The following is a 13,398-nucleotide window of genomic DNA, read 5'->3' as shown; positions in this document are numbered from 1 at the left end:
GACTGATCTCCTTTAGGATGGACTGGTTGGATCTCCTTGCAGTCCAAGGGACTCTCAAGAATCTTCTCCAACACCATAGCTCAAAAGCATCAATTTTTCGGCACTCAGCTTTCTTCACAGACCAACTTTCACATCCAGACATGACCACTGGAAAAACCATAGCCTTGACCAGACAGACCTTTGTAGGCAAAATAATGTCTCTGCTTTTTAATATGCTATGTAGGTTGGTCATAACTTTCCTTCCAAGGAGTAAGCGTCTTTTAATTTCATGGCTGCAGTCACCATCTGCAGTGATTTTGGAGCCCCCCAAAATAAAGTCTGACACTGTTTCCACTGTCTCCCCATCTATTTCCCATGAGGTGATGGGACCAGATCTTAGCATGATCTTAGTTCTGTAGTTGCTAGTAAATAATTTTTTTAAAAAGACAGGCGTGCACACACACAGGAAGTTTCATCCATAAAAGAAAATACAGGCGTCATTAAAATATGCATACAGAATCCCAGTTCAACCCCATATATCATTTCTAAAAGGGAGCAGTACTGTCTTGTCACAGTGGCTTCTGCACTGGCAGTCCACACGAGGTCTAGAGGCTGCTAAGCTTCCTAGAAAGAAAAAAATGTAGGGAGCAGTTTGTGTGCGTGCTTTCCAGTGTCCAGAGTGTGCAGAGTGTCCAGAGTGTGCAGGACGGAAACCACTGTGTCCCTAGTGAGCAGGGTGTTCTGGAGGCCACTCAGCACCACACCGACTGCACTATGTTCTCAGCTGCCCGTCCGTTACCAGAGGCCACTTCATTTCAGCCCATCTCCTTTTTATTTTTATATTATGCTTGCAGTTTTAATGTTAGAGTAACATATGCCTTTCCACTGACGTTTAAAGAGAAGAAACGAACCTCTAAATATAACTAATCAGAAATCAAAGTTAATAAGTACACTATTCTTACAAAGTAGAATGAACTCCTTTTGGAGAAGGTAAAGAACTGTCCTTCTGTGAAGATGAGGAGCTGCCTTTACAAAACGACAGAGCTGGACATGCTGTCGGTGGCAGTTCCTGCCCCTGCCTGCTGCCAGGTTCCCCCAGCCCCAACCCTGCACAGGCCCCTTGGCTGCAGAAGGACGAGGAGGCGGCCACGCCCCAGCTAATGTCAGTGCAGTCACGTGTTTAAAGGGCAAGTGCTTTTTAAAACTACAACTTTTGGCCCCACTTCCAGAGATCCTGATTCATCAGCTCCACAGTTTACTGACTATCTGTATTTCGGAACCACCAGCATCAAGAATTGCTACTCATTCTGCAGTCTCTCAGAATATCCTCACATTAAGTTAACTCTGCAGAAAATTGCATACCTGACCCTTCCAGCTTCACATTACACTTGGACTAAGAGTGCTTTTCATTTAACTATGATTTAATGTCTTAGTCTCTGCTTTTATTTACTTTTAATTTATGTCTTTAGCTGTGCCAGGTCTTTGCTGCCCTAGTTGCAGGGAGCAGGGGCTACTCTCGTTGCAGGGTGCAGGCTTCTCACTGTAGTGGCTTTTCTTGTTGCAGACCCCAAGTTTCGGCAGCTGTGGCACATGGGCTCTGGATCCCGGGCTCAGGGGCTTAGTTGCCCCGTGGCACAGGAAGATATTCCCTGACCAGGAATCGAGCCCGTGTCTCCTATATTAATAGGCAGGTTCTTTACCACTGAGACACCAGGGAAGCTCTTCTATGCTTTAAACTAATGGTTAAATTAAGAAAGAACACAATGAAGACAGTTTCTTTCTTGTGTAGAACATTAAGTGGAGACATTATTGAATGATTCAGTCTCTAACATGTAGAAAAGATTCACTAGCTGGTTTCCTAGAGTCAGTTGTGATAAGCGTTCTAATTCATAGTTTGTTTTAGCCTTGACTACAATAAAACTGCTAATACTGCTTAGGGTGGATGTTCCGGTTTCCCTGACCTTTCTACTGATTTCTAGTTCCTTACATTTGCCTTAGGAATTCTGTTATTATGTGCCTTTAATTGTTTCATCAAAAGTTTTTTTACAAATAGATTATTGCTATAAATAACAAACTAATGAAAAATATTTCTTCTGCATCTCCCAGGAAGATACCAGGTGATTATAATTTGTTGTATAAGAGCAGAAACTACTATAGTACAGTTGGAGCTTGTCTGTGGGTTATACTGTCTGCCTCAAGCAACTTTATCAGGTTCGGATGAAGAAAAAATAGCGTAAATGTGTGTTTGTGTAAAAGTGTGTAAATGTCTAATGTGTGTATGATAGTTCAGCTGCCCCTGACAGTCATACTCTCTCATCATCTTTCAGCTTCTGTGTGACTAAAAATCAGTCAGACTTAAATTTGTATATACATATACAAGGGTACTAAAATCTTGCCTGAAGTCATTATCAGGCTGAAGGCTAACAGTTTTGAGAATCTGCAGGGTAGTATCTAAATATTGAAGAGACCACATCATTCGTTCACTTGTTCTTTCAATCAGCAAAGATTGACCAAATGCCTGTGTTTTATGAGACAGTGTTAGGACTACTGTCCCTGTTTCTAAGTTGCTTACAGTGTGTGGAAGAGATGTAACTCTGTAATACAAGACATGATGTTTATTGCTGATGTTCCCAAAAAGCTGTGGGGAGGAGAGCAAAGAGTGCCTCTGGAGTGTCCAGGTCTGCGGCAGGTCAGTGAGCAGCTCAGAGTATTCTTCCCCGGAGGCCGGGGCCCAGGGTCTCATCCCCCCTGCGCAGGAGGAGAAGCTGAGAGGACAGCAAAGCACACCGTTTGTTCTTTGTGTCCGAGCGGAGACGCCGCAGAACCAGACTCCCCCACTTGAATTATAGCTTTACCTTCTATCAGATAGATGCCAAGTCAAAGCTATATATAATTAGTTGTAATAAACTTTTTGAAGCAGAGACGGAAGACAAAAATGGACATAAAACATGTGCAGGTTTGTCACAAAGATAAAAAGGGACTGTTTGGGACGTTCTTACACACACTTTCCAGCCAGAGTCTTCAGTTCTCTATTTTCTGTTGTACACGCTTCCGTGTCGACAGCACCTTGTACTCGTAGTGTCTTTTTTTAATATATATAGTCTTTCAAAATCTGCATCTATTTTAAAATCTGACACTCATAATCCAACTGTATGTGAATTGCTGGCACCGTCTTTCAAGTTGGCCTCAGAGCAGTTTTCTGAGTTAGCTTTCACTTTCCCATAAAACGAGATAAACAGAGTTTGCCAAAAAAGTTGGAGGGAAATGGCCTTGAGCGGTTATGCTTCAAGTACACCATTAGATGCGGGGAGTCCATCTCTCAGTCGTCTTCATAAAGCTTCCGTTTGGTTTCAAGATGCTGTCACCACGTTCCCTCCACGGGAATTCATGGGGCACCTGTAGGGTGAGGGGCCAGACCTGAGGCAGGGGCAGGGCGGCGGTGTGGCTGGAGAAACCCGTGGTAGGAAAGTCACAGGCCTGCCTTGCTCATGGACCGGAGATCCTGGAAGACAGCAGAATCATAAAGGCTCATGAATTCTAGAAAAGTCTCATCTATAGAGCAGAGTGGGGCAGAGGTAGAGGCAAGCAGCTCTGCCAAGGGCGACGATAACACCTCTCTCGGAAGAAAGGACGTTGGAGCTGAACTTTGAACAATGGGTTCTCCAGGTCAGCCTGTTTCCATCATAACGAGAATGGCATGTCACTCGTCTAATCCTGTATGATACCCTCATGTGGGCACAACCAGATTCTGGTAGAAACATAACATTTTGTAGGGACATAAAGCGTATAAAGCCATAGGAGCTCTTTCTTTTGTTGCTACCTATAAAAGATTTTTTTAAGGATGTGATTAATGAAATTATGTCTGAAATTAATAGCCATTATATATAAATAAAAAGATAAATATGGCTTCTTAATTTTTTTCCCTAATATTATACTTTATCTTTTTTCCTTCAGAGTTTTACTCAATGGGTAGTATTAACTAGGCAATCATGTATGTGTAATTACGATTAATACCATGTCCTGGATAATTGAATTCTCTCAGTATTTTTGTATAACAGTTATGATGTTTCCTATGTCATATAATTAGGTAATTAAGGCATGAAAGTGAAAGCTGGATCAGTCATGTCCAGCTCTTTGCAACCCCATGGTCTATACAGTCCATGGAATTCTCCAGGCCAGAATACTGGAGTGGGTAGCCTTTCCCTTCTCCAGGGGATCTTCCCAACCCAGGGATCCAACCCAGGTCTCCTGCATTGGAGGCAGCTGTTTGATAGCTGAGCCACAAGGGAAGCCCTGTTGAGGCATAGAGAATATGCCTCAACATATTAAATATTTTGCCCAGTGTCATTTAGCTAATAAAATGGCTGGAATTCTAAACCCTTGCAGACAGGAACCATACCCATGCTGTTAACTCCTGTGGTATAAAATTATAATCCTTCCATGAGTAGCAAAGATCTAGACGGATAGAAGAATTTTTGACAATAAATTCCTTAGGGAAATTGGGCAGGTGAGGCAAGAAAAGTCAGGGAGAAGACAGACCTTTAAGAAAAGTTTTATACCTTTTCTGCTACTTGCATTAAGACAAAAAAACACTTTTGTAAAAGTGATAAAAATGAAAAAACTTTAGTCATAGAATTTCAAAGCCTTTAATGTGTTGTTATCAGTATCACTGGAAATTCTTCTAGGCTTTGGTTATTGGAGCTAACGTGTGTCTCTTGGCCAGAGTGTTGACCGCCTGCTTCTCCTGTGTGGTGTCTGCATGTGGAGGCCACTGTCCATGAGAAGAAGGCAGCCTTCCCTCCTCCGCATTAATGCTGTGTCTGTCAGTAATTTTCAATAGAAGTCTCGGGCAACAGTAAAGCTGCTGCTCATACTGAGTCACACAGCGAAGATGGGACGGGGCATGGGTTACCCCCTCCCAGGGTGTCAGCTGGGACCCACCCCCTGGGACCCGTCCACAAAGCGCATCAGAGTCACGTGGTCAGACACATAGGACCGGGCTCACCGTGAGTTCTCTTCATTTGCTTTTTGAGGAAGTTAGTCACAAACCCACATACCTTATTATTAGCAATAAGTTCACAACACATTTTGCAGCTGACCCAGCCCAACGCGTGTGCCACTGAACCCCATCTTTGCACACACCGCTCCAGGTCACAGAGAGGGAGAGATGTGCTCCAGCCAGAGGGAACAGAATGTGCAAAGATAAAGAGGTGTGTAAAGCATATGGTATACTCCAGGAAAGCAGGGAGGGCTAGAACTTCCAGTGGAGGGGATGGTCAGGGCAAGATTAGGCTGGAAAACAGACTCAGCCTCAGCTCCAAAGGGCCTGGGAACTGTTTTTACATGCTCTGTGACCTGGGCCAGGCTGGATGGGCCTCGGTTCTCCGGACCTTAACATGCAGCCCACACTACCTTCTTCCCCAGGTTGTCCGCATGAAATAAGAAATGTGTGCAAAGGTCTGGGGCAGAGCTGCACACAGCAAATATTGGTGGCAACACATCCCACTGTTTCCTGGCTTTCCTGCCCAGATAAAGGGATGGGGACTTTACCCTGTAATGGAAAGCCTTCAGGCGTCACAGGGAGAAAAGCCACCTCTGTGATCAGAACGGTTGCCTTCATTTCAAGGCAGCGATGTGCCCAGGTGACTTGGAGAAAGGCAGGACCGCAGAGGGGCAGGATCCCGCGTTACTTACTTGCAGTAAGTTTTGCTCACAGGTTACTTCTCAGCTCCCTAAATAAGATTTTAAATCTTGATGCTGAGGCGACATTCACAGCGCCCACCTGGGCTCTCTGTTACTTCCCAAGGACTACAGGTCGCAGGGTCATCGTGATCCCACGTTCTTTCCTTTTGTCCTCTTGCCTGAAAGCTGCTCCTTGGGTCTCACGCCGCTGCAGCACCGCTGCATTCTTGTGCATTCCTCCTCGGGGCACCAGTTCAGATTTCATCTGTTTACTGACGGTTTCAAAGAAGAGCTTCTATTCCGTCAGGATCCTGGGAATCTTATTATTTACTTCTACTTTTGGGATTCACCTGGTTCTGAAAGACTTCTGTTGGCTAAAGGAGAAAGTATTTTTACTGGGACACATCATTTTAATAGGTGTTTAAAACATGGTACAGAGACCTACACTTAAATATTGGCTCTTCGGGGATTCCCGGTGGTCCACGGGTTGGTACTGCATGCTGTCACCGTTTGGGGCCTGGGTTCCGTCCCCGGCTGGGGAAGTCAGATTCTGCAAGCCCTGCAGTGCAGCCGATGTATGCATATTTATAGTCTCTTTCATTTACAGGTTGTTTGACTTGAAGCAGATCTCTCAGCCTCCCTGAGCCTGTTTCCCAGTCTATATAAGGCACAAGGTTATTGTGAGGATTAATGAGATGTATACAGTGCTCAGCTCATAGAAAGGACTTATATTTTATTTTTCAGAGTCCCTTACTATAAAACTTTCCTACCGAAGTCTTTTTTTTTTTTTTTTTAAAGGCAGCAGACTGTCCTGGGAAGCTGTTCATCTTCCATTCCTCTTTGCCAACTGCAGAAGCACCAGGGAAACTCAAAAATAGAGATGACAAAAAAATGATTAATACGGACAAAGAAAAGGTATATGTAAACAGCTGCCCTTTGAAATGTCCATATGTCAGTTCTTACAAGGGAATAAAGAGATAGGGCATGTGTGATTTGTGTAGGAAAGGGGGCAAAGTTAAATGTATAAATCCGGGGTACTGTACATTGTAAGGAAGACTGTGAATTGTAAATACTTTAGGAAACTGTATATTCCTAGGGAAAGGGATATCTGATCTACATTAAGATAAAATCTCAAGCTTTTTCATGTATAACTCATGTAAGACACTGCTTGGTAAGACTGTTAAGAGGAGGGGAGAAATGGGGGGAAATGCAGAAAGGTCAGGTAGAGGGTGAGTGTGATGGACAGCCCCCTCGGACGGCAGTCCTGGCGTGCCCGGGGCTCAGAATACGCTTTGCTCAAACCCTCTGAGCTGTTGCCCTGGGACCCAGTCAGGGCGCAGGGTGAACTGTGAGACGGGCATCCAGCCGGGGCCCCGCGACCCCGGACAGGCGCCTGTCTCGGCCTGTGCAGGGAGGGCAGCGGCGTCAGCGTCCCTGGAGTCGGGGTCCGATGACCCACGCACGTGCGTGCACTTGACGTGGCGCACGCCTGGCACACGGGGCGCTGACAGCCGCCCCCCTGGGCACACCGCGGCCCGCTTCCTCAGCCCGGAGGACGCAGTGGACGCTAACAGCAGAAACGTTCTGCGGGCTTCATTCCCCCTCTGTGCGCCCTTTCCTTCAGATCCTTTTCCAGCCTCAGACCAACGTCTACGACTCTCTGGCCAAAGACTGCGTGGCTCACGGCTGCTGCGTGACCCTCTTCCTCTTCCCCAGCCAGTACGTGGACGTGGCCTCCCTGGGGCTCGTGCCCCAGCTCACGGGGGGCACGCTCTACAAATACAACGGCTTCCAGGTAAATGCCCGCCGTCTGTTCCCCGGGTTCCTCCTGCCGCTTGGACCTCAAAGCTGCGCCCCCTCGTGGGCAACCGACAAACGTGAACTCTCGAGCCGAGGGCAGAGGACGGACCGGTGGCTGAGAATTGCTTTCAGGGGAAGGAGAGGGCGGGACGAAATGGGGGAGTGCCACTGGCATAGACACACGAGCGCGCGTGAAACACGCGGCCGGCGGGGCCTGCTGTGGGGCCCAGCGCGCTCAGCCCGGGCTCTGATGGCCTGGAGGGGGAGACGCGGGGTGGGTGGGGGCTCAGGTCCGAGGGGGTGTAAGCATACTGACGGCTGATTCACGGTGTTGTGCGGTATCGTAAAGCAATCATCCTCCAATCAAAGAAGTTTTTTTTAAAATTACAGAAAAAAAATTGCTCTCCTGCGTCCTAAGGTATGGCAACAGATTGAGCTCATTCAGCCTCAGGTTTGAATATCACTGTGTAAGCTTCCCTGTTGAAGGGAAATAATATTTTCTATAAAATGTTTATATGTTATGCAAAAGTTTATATTCAGTATATTTAAGATTGCTTTTTAAAGTGACCATGTGTTGGTTTTAAATTGCTATGGTTTGAAGGGGTCAGTTCATTGTACCCCCTCTCTTCCAAGCCTGAACTGAGAGTCAAGAGATGGTCAGAAATGTCAGCACTGGAAGGGACCCAGGTCTGTGGGACTTGCTGCTCTTTTCCCCTCGGAGAGACAGAGACCACCAGACACAGGGTGGGCGCAGATAGAAGCGTCTCCTGGACCCCTGGCCCTTGCAAGCTCCAATATTGAGGGCCAGGCTGTGCGTGCCTCCTGCAGGCTGCCCCCCACCCCAGAGGCTGCAGAAGAGGCTAACCTCTGCCCGCCCGGCTCCTTGTCCCAAACTCAGAGGTCACCTGCCCTCACCTGAGAAAGGGTGAGGAGGCGCCTCTGGTGTGTGTACCCCCACATGGAAACATGGAGTAGGAACGAGTGTTCCCCCAACAAATGTCACAAATGTTCATCATCTTTATTTTGATGAATGCAATTATTTTTAATTGCATAGCTACGTACTTATATTGTTAACTAGCTAAGGGATTTGATAAGATCAAAGATCACAAATGAAATAACATTGAAAGGGCTTTCTGAACCCTAAGATTTCTGGATAAACTAGGTTTTAATCAAGATTTTTTTTTTTAATAGAATTGTTTTCAGTATTTTACCGCCACCTGGTGGACATGATTGTCCTTTATTTTTTAGATGCACTTGGACAGCCAGCAGTTTTTGAATGACCTCAGAAACGATATTGAGAAGAAAATAGGATTTGATGCTATCATGCGGGTTCGTACCAGCACAGGTACTTTCCGTTTATACTGGTTTTCTGGTCTCTGATGTATAAGTGCTTCCTCTTGAAACTAACAACAGGCCAACAAAGAAAACGACAGTAAAATAAGGAGAAACAAAATTTTCATTTTCCTTCCTCCTCCTCAGGTTTCAGAGCCACTGACTTCTTTGGCGGCATTTATATGAACAACACCACCGACGTAGAGATGGCAGCCATCGACTGTGACAAAGCCGTGACCGTGGAGTTCAAGCATGATGACAAGCTCAGTGAAGACACCGGGGCCTTGATTCAGGTGACTCAGAGTGGACACCTGGCTTTTGCTTAGTTTGTTACTGACAGTGATCACTGGGGAGACTCCCAGGACCATCGGCTGTGCCAGTCTTTCCAGAAGGAAGTCCAAAGGTGGAAGGCACTAGATTGGAGGGCTCTGTGGCTTATTCTGCACACTCTGATTCCTGTGCTGTTTCTTGGAAGTAATGATGTCAATGGAGTGTTTGCATGAGAGCCCACAAACTTGAGGTCAGATGACAGGCATTGGCCCCCAGTCCCCGGGTTTGCAGCACCCCTGCCATGCGCCGGACACTGTGCTGAGACGGGTCATCATGGCAGAAGCAAGTGTCCACAGGACATGGCTTTGTAGCAAGTAAGATTAACTAGAAGCCACGGAGACTGTGACATAAAACAGGAGAAATCCTAATGGTCAGTTTTCAGACAACAGTATCACCCTCAAAGAAGGGAGAGGTTGACATCAAATTGAGGAAGAACTCTAGTAATTAATATGTATTTTAAAATCACAGAAATGGGGAAATGGTTACTTGTTCACATTATCAAAATGTATATATTTATCATTAGTATAAAACCTGTCACCAGAGCTTGCTGTTTCTTTCTGGGTGAAGTGAGCCTGGAGTAGGACTATGATAATGTGAAGGTATTATTTCTGGACCTGAATCCCTGGCAATAAAATCAAAGCTAGGAAGTGTAGCCTAGCTGTGGAAACGCAAACAGGTATTTACATGTGAACAGCCCCATTAAAACCTAAGCTTAAACCAGCGAAATGTGCACGTAAGGAAGAGCAGGCTAGCTTGGGTGGACGTGCTCACCAGGAAACACGCGCCCGCAATGTTGCCTCTGCAGTGCGCCGTGCTCTACACAACCGTCGGCGGTCAGAGACGACTTCGGATTCACAACCTGGCCTTGAACTGCAGCTCCCAGCTGGCGGATCTCTATAAGAGCTGCGAGACAGATGCCCTCGTCAACTTTTTCGCCAAGTCAGGTAACTCTTTGCCAATCCTGGGGTGCAGAGTACCTTGCTTAGTGGTTCAGGCAGCCTTGTGGGTTAAACCAAGTTAGTAGCTAACAGGTCTTGGGATTGTGTAGCCTTCTGGTGGGTAAATTCAGAATTTATAAAAACAGAGGGTAAAGAATAAGAGTCAGCATTTCTAGCTCTAGACAAATAAGCAGAACACTGAGTCCTTCCCAGGGCGACAGAGTTGAAATTGACAAAGGTGATCCTGAGACTCAGGATGGTGTGCTGTGCCCTCTGGCACAGGGAGATAATGGAAAAATAGGGTCCCTCACATGAGACTGAACTGGATTACCCTTACCGAGATAATTAGGAAATGGTAGGGGCCCGAGGTGTTTTCTGGCTCCTTCTCCCCTCCTTGCCCCAAACCCCAGCTGAAATTCTACACTGAGCTTCAGAAGAGCAGTCCAGCCTGTAGGAGTTCAGAGCATCTGAGATGGTGAACTGGTCTTGCTTTTCTCTGAGTAGAGTCCTATTTCTAATATTCTGAGGAAGAATCTGGACTGATTTCCTGCCTTTTGTTATAGGTAGGCTGTTGTTTTCCATTGGCTAAACCATATTTATCAAGAGGAGAGCCTTATCCAATGACTTTAACATTTAAAAATGCTGTTATTCCTAGCTGAGGGGTCTGAAGATAATAGCAATTTGTTCTTTTATTATTTGGAGGGCTCCATTTCTGAGCTAAACTTTTTGCGCCCTTTTCATTGTTTTGTGCAAACAGCTTTTAAAGCAGTTCTACACCAACCCTTGAAGGTCATTCGGGAAATTCTGGTTAACCAGACTGCCCACATGTTGGCCTGTTACCGGAAGAACTGTGCTAGTCCGTCTGCAGCCAGCCAGGTAAGTCACCTGCTGTCTTCCGGGACTTGCTCATGCCGCGCTCTGCTGCCTCTGTCGTCTGGGCACTGAGATGCTGCCCAGTGAACTGTAACCAAGAAGACTGAGGATGCCACTGGGGGGACCATGGTGTTTTATGTGTGAAAGTCGCTCAGGTATGTCAGACTCTGCAGCCCCATGGACTGTAGCTCACCCAGCTCCTCTGTTCATGGGATTCTCCAGGCAAAAATACCGGAGTGGGCAGCCGTTCCCTTTTCCAGGGGATGCTCCCAACCCAGGGATCGAACCCAGGTCTCCTGCATTGCAGGTGGATTCTTTACCAGCTGAGCCACCAGGGAAGCCCATGGTATTTTTACAGCCAACATTAAACAACTTAGTGGCCTTACAACATGCATGAACCTCAAAATGTGTGTGCATGTTGTGCTGACAGTCACTACATTATGTAAAACGAAAGAATGTTATATGTAAGAAATGTCAATATAAATCAGGCTTTCTTTTGCATATGAAGATGAATATTACATTGTGAAATGGGGAAGCTTAAATACTTTTTGGATATATTAACAATCAAAGTTGACACGAGCTAATGGCAGAAATGACTTATCTATATTTTATAAACACAATTTACAAATTCTAAAGTTCTTTGTATTTAATAGTTAATAATAGGGAACTCCCTGGCAGTCCAGTGGTTAGGACTCCATGCTTTCACTGCAGGGGGCACAGGTTTGGTCCCTGGCTGGGTAACTAAGATCCCCATGCTGCACAGCCAAAAAACAAAAAATTAGTAATAGGTATGAAGAGTTTTGAAAAAAGTTGGCTAATAACTTGAAATTTTAGAAGGTCTTTTAAATAAATCTGACTCATAAAAACAAAAGAAAAAAAAACGCAGAACCTCAGGCCCACATTTATTTTTGTATCTGTTCTCTTTTTCGTAATCTTTCCCATCATAGCTAGATGCCATTTTTCATAGCTGTATTGAACATCTGAACACAGAATCAAAGAAGATGGCAACAGGTGGGAGACTTTCTGGTTAATTCGTGTTCACAGTGACACTTGAAAGTCCACCTAACGCAACCCTTCAGCAACAACAATAGTAGAGATACATCTGGGGGCCAAATTCATAATCTGGGTAATGCAGGAAATTAAAAGATCATTATTAGTTTGGACTTTTTACAGAAATTCCTTTGTTGTCCAGAGGGATTAAAGTAGCCATCCATTCTTCATCTCCTGCTGATATCACAGAAGCAACTCTTAGATCTGTGTGAGTCAGCCCTCTTTGTTATTCAGAGGATTTGCCTCTTCAGTAAACTCAGCGTCAGTCCCATTTTGGAGCATCCTACACAGAGCCCCCCAGGAGCTCCTGGGTACAGTCCAGCCAGGACCACTGTACCCCCCAGTCTCACTGTTTTGGAGCTCTGGAAACATTGCTCTGTGTCTGGAGTGTCTCACATGTCAGGAGGACTTGCTGAAGAAGAACAGGTACAGTTAGTGAGCTCTAAGGAAGTCTATTTGCTAAAACAACTGGATTCAAAAAAACCTTACGTTAAAAACAAATCTGTTGCCTACTTAAGGGAAGAAATAAAACTGGTCGGTTCCTTCTGGTTTAAAGTTATAAGCTTTGCCTTTACTTACTAGATCATCTGTTTGCACAGTTTATTTCTGGAGTGACAGCATTCTGATGCCAGTCTGTTTCTGAAAAAAGTAGATAAAGATTAGTCCTGTTCTTTTGGAGATTTTTCTTTCTCCATTAGCACATTTCAGCTATACCTTTTTCCATCAGGGAATAGGGGAAATGTAGAGATGATAATACTGTTAGTAACAATGATATATTAAAATACACCATTATTTAACAGAATGGCTAGACTTGAGGTTCTTCTCAAAGAATGTAACTTCAAATTTGATGGTCTTTCCATAGTTCATTTGCAAGAAATAATTTCCATGGAGAAATCTGTAAAGGAATTCCACTGTTTTATTCAATACTACAGAGCCCAAAGTTTCCTTGATCCAAGCAAGACTGTTAAGGAGCTGTGTACTTGCATTATATGTACTGGACCTCAGGAGATATGCTTTTACTGAATTGCCAGAGCCAGCACAAGATGTTGCAAAAGAGGAGCTTAAGGTGCAAAATTTAAGGAGGCACCCATTCTGCAGGTCATAGGATAGATGCTGAGTTAAGACATATAATTTAAAACAACATTAAAACAATTTTTTAAGCTTACATAAGCAATGTAGCTCCCTTTTTCATTAAATATAACAACGCACTGTCCCAAACTTAAATACATGACATCATATGGGAGTACACTGACTGCAGGAGGTGAGTCGCATCACCTTAACTGGAAAGTAACAGTGTTTTTTTTTTTCCATTACCACACCAGTTACTTCAAAACCCAAAGCACAGAGTTCTCCAAATTCAGACAAACTGGACTCATGTGAATTTGCACTCCCTCCTCACTCACACCTTTTCTTC

General features: G+C 45.0%; 1 protein-coding gene across 4 annotated transcripts in view; it reads left to right on the top strand.

The window, feature by feature from the left end:
- Positions 1 to 13,398, top strand: part of SEC24D (SEC24 homolog D, COPII coat complex component) — a 111,957-nt gene that overhangs the window by 86,888 nt on the left and 11,671 nt on the right. For all 4 annotated transcript variants that reach the window (XM_043438807.1, XM_043438804.1, XM_043438805.1 and 1 more), the window contains exons 14-19: positions 6,460 to 6,576; positions 7,286 to 7,456; positions 8,710 to 8,806; positions 8,941 to 9,086; positions 9,929 to 10,067; positions 10,819 to 10,937. In XM_043438807.1, coding sequence (XP_043294742.1) covers positions 6,460 to 6,576; positions 7,286 to 7,456; positions 8,710 to 8,806; positions 8,941 to 9,086; positions 9,929 to 10,067; positions 10,819 to 10,937 — 789 coding nt within the window. The remainder of the gene's footprint in view (positions 1 to 6,459; positions 6,577 to 7,285; positions 7,457 to 8,709; positions 8,807 to 8,940; positions 9,087 to 9,928; positions 10,068 to 10,818; positions 10,938 to 13,398) is intronic.

This window comes from Cervus canadensis, chromosome 19 (genome assembly GCF_019320065.1).
Source record: "Cervus canadensis isolate Bull #8, Minnesota chromosome 19, ASM1932006v1, whole genome shotgun sequence".
Lineage (NCBI taxonomy): Eukaryota > Metazoa > Chordata > Mammalia > Artiodactyla > Cervidae > Cervus > Cervus canadensis.
Note: the sequence above shows the minus strand (reverse complement) of the source record. Positions and strands in the feature narration are given on the sequence as shown.